The sequence below is a fragment of the Theobroma umbraticum genome, unplaced genomic scaffold, assembly GCF_002168275.2.
Source record: "Theobroma umbraticum cultivar Fairchild unplaced genomic scaffold, ASM216827v3 scaffold_44.0, whole genome shotgun sequence".
Lineage (NCBI taxonomy): Eukaryota > Viridiplantae > Streptophyta > Magnoliopsida > Malvales > Malvaceae > Theobroma > Theobroma umbraticum.
In genome coordinates, this window is record NW_018397255.1 from 4,671,093 (window position 1) to 4,678,752 (window position 7,660).

Here is a 7,660-nt window from a genome sequence, read left to right on the forward strand (position 1 = left end):
GTACTCGAAATATTAAAAATTATGGGGTGAGAGAGGCTCGAACTCTCGACCTCAGGATAACTCAGATAGCTATGAGACCTACGCGCTAGCCAACTGCGCCACCACCCCTCGGGTGGTAGGTGAGTGCTCTTTTTTCTGATGTTATGGGCTCCAACTAACCCTCCCTTTTTTTAAGGAAATTGTGTGGTTAAAATTTCTAGAATTCGTTTAGTTTCACATATGAAGCCACTGTGAGCAGTATAGAATGGTTTATTTATCAGTTTGCTAAATATTGAGACGCCAGTTGATGGTTAGGCAGACAGTTGCCATCGTTATCATCCAAATCAAGGGTCTCCTCCTCCCTACCATACACATCAATCTCATAGCTTCCTTTCTGTTCAGCTCTTTTGATGGATCAGAATTATCTGCCTCTATTTGTTGCATTATTTCTGATTCAAGTAATGCATGCATCCTTACTCTCTCCCGGTCTCTTGGATACAGGTTGCTAAAGGAATTAGCAAATGAAGCTACAGGTTGCCATTGGAATCCCAGTCGCATTGTACAACGCCCTGGCAATGGTGCAGCATTCTGTCTATTTGTTTCCATCTCAATGGAGTCTGATGATATTTTCGGAATTGGTCTGTAAACTTTAAAATCCTGAGCCAAAACCCCAACTATAGACGGTGCAACTGATGCCAGCTGGGACTCAACGCTTGTACGAGATTTCTCAGGGGCAATCCCTGCAAATATTGGACTGTGTATTTCATTTACCAGAGAAACACTAATTAAACAGACATGCTTTTCTACTTCCATTAGTAAATACAATACTACTAGTAATTTTCGCATGCCTGATTTTGCAGTGTAAAAGTAATGCACTATTTGCTCTGCATAAAGCAGCACAGTTTTGTAGGTAATGGGGGAGCTCTTACAAGTCAAACGAACCATGATTGAGATATCAGTTGTTGTGGACCTCTGAACCATAACATCCTTATCTACTCCATTCCATCTTAGACTACCCGTCTTTGATATATTCTCTGACTTCAGAAAAGTCTATTCGGAACATAAATTTGTTTGCGACCCTTGTCATGCAAACAATTATATCCTTAATCTTGGTGATTGCTAACCATTTTAAAATCTAGGATGCTTTATCTGAAATTGAAGTCTAGGTGTAATCATTCAAAGCATCATCCATGCACACATAAAATGTAAGTAATCAGTGTCGTGTATAGTACTTTCTTTTTTTTTTTTGGGCTAATGTGTCATGTAGAGTGTCAAACATCCTATTTAGCAGAAAACTTTCTGCATATGTTGTAAGTATATAAATATAATAAATAAATAAGACACTTAGGCCTTGTGAAAACACCGGCAGTAGCATCCTAATTGAGTGGGGACTGGGGAGCCTGAAAGAGGAGCACAAATTAAATTCCATCCTGCCACATGCGTACACAATTTATGTTCACATTGAATGGTTACTTAGATATAGAACGGGGCGATTAACAAAACCGACTGGAAACCCAAATTTGTGTACCATCCTAACAATCAGTTACCGGTTAGTGCCAACAGTAGCTAATTCAATTGAACTTAGACTATATGTATCAATGCAACACGTACAAATCAGTAGGCAATCTACTTGTTTAACTACGCTGTAGTGAAAACTTACCTCTTTATTCTCCTACATGTTCTGTTTGACTACCTTCCAATTTAATAAACATCCTAGAAGATCCCTATGGTAAAACTATTTACAGCTCCATGTCAAGCCTATGTCATGTGCATCAATTTGCAGTGATGATGATGATGCAACGGTTTCTGTTGCTCTTCATTTTCTTCCCACACGGACTATTCTTACAGAGTTACTTTCTTAATATATTGTTCTGTTTTTTTTCCCTCGAAATAGGGAGAGGGAATCTGAACCCGGCTCTTTGAGCAGGAGTATATGCACCTACCATTAAACGAAATGTTTAGGTGCTCTTGATTCATAGTTTTGGAAAAAGATAGTTAAAGGATGGATAAATGGCGAATATGTACAGGTTAGTAGCTGGATTATTCCAGGATATAGACAATTCCACGACGGAGAAAACCAGACCGTGCACAAAAGCAGTAAAGGGATCATCAGGTAATGCCAACAGCAAAACTGCAGCAAGAGGGATTGCAGAACCTGAACTTATTTGAGATGGAATTATTCTCCCAGAATTGGGCAAGCATATCCCCCATCCTCCCTCCAAAGAGACTCCCAAGTGAGCCAGCAATTACGAAGAGGGTCATCAGAAAGGCTGTTGTTTCATGAGAGAAACCAATAAGTTCCAACCACAATGGGCTAAGGACAAAGCTGACCGGGGGGTTGATTCACAAACACCTTGGGCAACAATCATTCGGAAGGAAGGGATTTCCATAACTGACTTTGCTTCGTTTATTAAGTACTTCACTTCTGACCCAAAGGGCTTATTTGGAGCTTCTTCTCGAACTCTATTATTAGTATCAGAATAGTGTGGATCATTAACAAAGAGAGAGACCCTAATACCAATTAGTCCATCCAGATGGAAAGCAATTGTCCAGCTAGGTATGCCCATGAATGATTTGAATGAATTAATTTTCAAATACGTAATTATTAGAATTTAATTGGATGAAAGCTTTAAAAATTTAAGATGAAAATGGAAAAAGTTTGGTGTGAAACAAAGTGAACATATAAATTAGTTAAAATTGAATTTAATATTCTTATCAATCCATCTTACCTAATTGTGACAACCCAATATGAGTACCACAAAACAATTTTGTGATTTTTTTCCCTCTTTCATTTATATGGTTCTATTAAAACTAACAGTACGGATGCTTCCAAGTATAATCTCCCTTAATAACAAATCATTAATATAGTTAATCAATTCAGGTCGTACAGGCAGTATAACAAGCTAAACTAAAATAAAGAAAAACAATTAGTGTAAAGTGATGGAACAACAATATTTTAATCTGATAAAGAAAAGAAAAATATTTTCATCACTCACTCTAGTAATTACTACTTTAATAATGTCTTCTTTGTTTGTTGGTAGCAAGATATATGTACCCTCAGAGTTTAAGTGGATTCCTATATAAAAAAAACTTACCTTTAGGATTGTAAAAATTGGAAAATTTAACTAATTAATTGTTTACAGAATTTCAACTTGGAAAACAGAGCAAAGGTTACATGTGAAGAAGTAGAAAACAAAGTGAATTTCCAATATAAAAAGAAATGGGGTGAGAGGGGCCTCAAACTCTCGACATCGGGATAACCGAGGTAGACATTTATAAATAAGGAAAATAACTGAACCCAGAAAACATCTGATTAGCAAAACCGCCCTAAAATCCTTGTAAAATCAATTTAGTTGAGATGGAGTGATTAAATGTTAGGTCTTCAAAACAAGCCTGCCAGAGAACGAGGTACGGATTAGAGTCCAATATTTTTAACAACAATTTATATTGCAGAAGGCCAGAAGCACATTGAGTTAATGTGACAACAATTTATATGCCAACAGCCTTATTATCCTCGTTAACTTTGCTTCTTTTCATGCAACTTTGAACTATGAAGCTTTCATGCAGCATATGCTACAACTGCAAGTATATTCAGAAATAGATGAAGAATTATTATGATCACCTATAGATCATGAGATTAATGAAAATAACAAGGACTGATTCACAAGTGACTCAGATTAAAAGTATATTTCTAAAGTCGTGGAACATGCCAACATGATCACTTCTGAAGAATTAAAGAGCCTGATTGAATAAGAAATTCTCTTCACATGAGAATTTGAAGGGCCTTCAGAAGAAACCAAGTTGTTGAAGCCTTTTACAACTTGTGTAGTTTCAGGTGAAGTCAACTTGGATAGCTCAGCTTCTGTCTTACATGTTTATTAGTCTTCTAACTTTGAGAAGCATGCTGGTGATTCAGAAGAGACTTCTCATCATTATTGTCCGAATCAAGGCTCTCCTCCCCTCCAAACTCCATGTAAATTTCACTCCTTTCCGTGTTAGTAAGCTCTTTTGAGTCTGCAACACAAAATTCGGATTCTTTGTCACCTGATGGAGAATTATTTCCCTCTAGTTGTCGCATTTCAGATTCTATCAATGCTTGCATTCTTGCTCTCTCCCGGTCTCTTGGATACGTGCCATAAAGGAATGAGTAAATGGAGCAACAGATTGCCATTGGAATCCCAATTGCTGTGTAAAGTGCCTTAGCAAGTGATTCAGCATTCTCTCTATCTGTCTCAATCTCTATAGAGTCTGATGCCCTTTTAGGTATTGGTTTATAACCATAAACATGCTGAGCCAAAATCCCAACTATAGGAGGAGCAAAAGATGCCAGTATAGACTCAAAAGATCGATCCAAGGCATAGATGCTTGTTCGGGATTTCTCAGGTACAATCTCTGCAAATATTGGACTATGTACACCATTCATTATACCAGAAAATGATAATAAAATGCAGATATACTATTCTAATTTGCATGCATTGAAAGTATGAAACTATTAGCTAATGTGTGCATCAGTTGACAGTATACAAACTCTACTACTTGCTTAGCATGCAGGAGCAGTGCAACTAGAGGATTAATCAGGTTGGCCTATAGAATAATATAATCAGTGTATAAACTTACTGAATTAACCACTACTAGCACCACGTAATCCTTAGACCATGGTAGTGCTTGTGAGCCAAAACAAATTGAAAAGACTTCCAAATGCTAATTTTGGACATTTTTGAAAACACAAACTAAAATTAGACATAAAACTGTCTTAACACCATTCATTTACTAGCGCTGTCCCTTTATTATCACCGACAAAACCCTGAGGCACAGGCTGCAAATAAGGCAATGAACTAGGTAATCTGATTAAATACATCTACAGTTTGAAACAAAGTCCTCACAGTAAAGAATGTCTTCTTTTGCTCCAAGAAAAATGTCTGTTCTAATTCTCAAGTCTGCTGTATCAAGAATATCTGTCACTGTGAAAAAGACTTGTGACTTAGAACAGACATTTTTACTTGTGATGTCCTTTTTCATCACAAATATCTGTCTTGATCAGATATCTGTCCCTGTTTAATCTCGTCCTAAATGAGTAGAGAATCTAAACTAAGTTCTTACTGAGGCTGAACAAAGTCGCAGAATGTCAGAACTATGTTTTCAGGGAGCAGGGGTAGTCCACTCGGATTTTTGACCCTACATCTTGTATCCAAACACTGTCCAGTGTCTGAACATCCATGCCAACTATGCCTTAGTTGATCAAAATTCTTAAGGTGAAGCAACTGAATTTAGCTCCATGCCTGGCTGTGTCACATCCAGTTTTGAGGCTTGTGCTGTGTTACTATAAAGTATGAACCAAAGTTTTGTTGCACTTCACTTTATTCCCTATCCAACCCTAGCATCATAAAGTTACTACCATGTTAGTTATTTGACACAGTGAACATGTATAAAATGGACTAAGAATACATACTTGTTAGTTGCTGGAGCATTCCAGGATATGCACAACCCCATGATAAAAAATACGAGACCATGCATAAATGCAGTGGAGGGATCATCAGGTAATGCCAACAGCAATATTGCTGCTATGGGGATTGCAGAACCTGAGCTTATCTGTGATAGAATAATTCTCCCAGAATTGGGCAAGCGTTTAGCTAGTATATCTCCCATCCTTCCTCCAAAAAGACCACCAAGTGAACCAGAAATTACAAAAAGGGTCATGATAAATGCTGTTGTTTCATGGGAGAAGCCAATAAGTTCAAGCCACATAGGGGCAAATGACAAAGCTGACCAGGGGAATGATCCTGAAACACCTTGAGCAACAATAATTTGGAAAGTTGGGATTCTCATGACTGACTTTGCTTCTTTTATGATGTCCTTCAATTGTAATGAAAAAGACTTATGTGCAAGCTGTTCCTTGGCTCTATTATCACTATCAGAAAATCGTGGATCATTAGCAAAAAGACGGACCAAAATACCAACCACGACACTGATTACCCAAACCAAATGGAAAGCAAATCTCCAGCCAGGTATCCCCATGATAGTTTTTGAGGCAATTAGCACTGAACAGAGCCCACCTAGGATAGAGCCAATGTTTCCCGTCAGTTGTAGCCATCCAAAAGCCATGCCACGGTTACCATCATCAGTTGAATCAGCAACAAGGGACTGAATGGCAGGTATGACAATGGCAAGTCCAATCCCATTCAAACCTCTTGAAACTGCAACCTAATTAGCCAAATAAGAGAGTAGTTGCTAGATTATGCACCTGCTGATGCCAAGGAATAAGTTCTTTTTTCCTAAAAACTATCCACCAAATATAAACAAAGCATCAGTTAAATTTCGTGACAAGTCTAATAAGCTTATGCTTAATTTATACTATAACAATTGTACCATATGATCCAATAACAAAGAAAAATAAAACTCATTTTAGGCATAATGCAAGAATTGTAAGCCTTAGATAAGACACTAGCTTCTAGTTTCATCCTTAACGAGGCTTTAAATTCACTGAGCTTAAAATATGAAATAAAAAACATTCATAACATATAATCGACCTGATTATCTCTTTCCATTAAATCTATGTAGCACTCAATATACTTTAACTCTTCTTCTGCTTTGGGATGCTGCATCTTAATCAAATTTTAACCACATAAAAATAACTGAATAAAGAAGTGTTTCAAAAACTCTAATTACAGATTTCTCATTGGAACACAATATATTTCTTCCATAATCTTGCATTTTCCTGCACCAGTTCTCCAACTTTGACCAAAGCAAATAAGAGGCAGCCCCTTTTTCCCCATTCAAAAACCAATCCAATTACATAAGAACCACTTGATCTACTTCTATCACCAAAAATAGAAAAACTCGAAGTCCACAATAAAACTAAATCATATAAAAAAAACCAACAAATGGGCATTCGTATTGCATGAAAGAAACTAATCAACCGAACCCAGAAAGCAAATATCATATCAGCCAAAATACAGGGAAAAAAATTGCAAATCAAGAGGGCTGTATAAAATATAAAACTTTATATTAAGAGAGAGAGAGACCTGGAGGAAGGTGGTGGAAATGGCAACAAGAAAGGTGGCAGCAGCCCAGAGGAAAGCGCCAAGAGCAATGACATGAGCACGATTGTAATGCATAGCAAGATAAGCAGCTAAAGGATAGCAAGAAGATTGAACTATTGATCGAAAAAGTGTCAATGAACCCAGCCCTGTTGGGTCTGTATGCAAAGCCGCACCAACTTCCTTGTAGACTCCTGGCAACAAAGACTCATCTGCTCTTTCCAGTATCCCAGCTAGATTCACTAAAACCAATGTTAAAGTCTCTGACTTCATTCTAAAAGGTCTCTCTTCTGGAGCAATGGAAAAACAGAGAATCAAAAACAGAGGTTTTCTGTTTTAAGATCCTCCGTTTCTTTTTTTTCCTTTGCTCTGTTCTTGGACGGAAAGGAGTTGGAAGTTGACTTCAATTGAGTAAATATAGTGTGTATTGCAACATACAAATAAGTGGAAAGGGATTTATAGGTAGGAACCATTCAAATCTTGTAATTCGACACGTGTTAGGTGGTGATTGGATTGAACTGTGTTCCGTTGGTTTCCATAGTTTGATTTTGTGAGAGAAGAAAAGGACTAAGCTGTCTTAGCAGAGATTTTAGTGCTAAATTTGGCCAATGAAGAGGCTCTGCGGCTAGCCTCCTAGAAGTAGA

The 7,660-nt window shown here is 37.4% G+C and overlaps 1 protein-coding gene, 1 non-coding gene and 1 pseudogene across 2 annotated transcripts; all 3 read right to left on the reverse strand.

Moving 5' to 3' along the window:
• Positions 1-22: 22 nt before the first annotated feature.
• On the reverse strand, positions 23-108 carry TRNAM-CAU (transfer RNA methionine (anticodon CAU)). Its single transcript is given in 2 exon segments — positions 23-58; positions 71-108. It is a non-coding gene; the product is annotated as a tRNA-Met (tRNA).
• Positions 86-2,549, reverse strand: LOC110410125 (uncharacterized; annotated as a pseudogene).
• A 1,030-nt stretch (positions 2,550-3,579) lies between these two features.
• LOC110408872 (uncharacterized) lies at positions 3,580-7,430 on the reverse strand. The gene is made up of 3 exons (XM_021417998.1): positions 7,002-7,430; positions 5,429-6,180; positions 3,580-4,385 (listed from the first exon to the last, which is right to left on the reverse strand). Exons 1-3 carry the CDS (start codon positions 7,287-7,289, stop codon positions 3,866-3,868), a joined length of 1,560 nt encoding a protein of 519 aa, XP_021273673.1. The 5' UTR covers positions 7,290-7,430; the 3' UTR covers positions 3,580-3,865.
• Between the last annotated feature and the right edge of the window lie 230 nt (positions 7,431-7,660).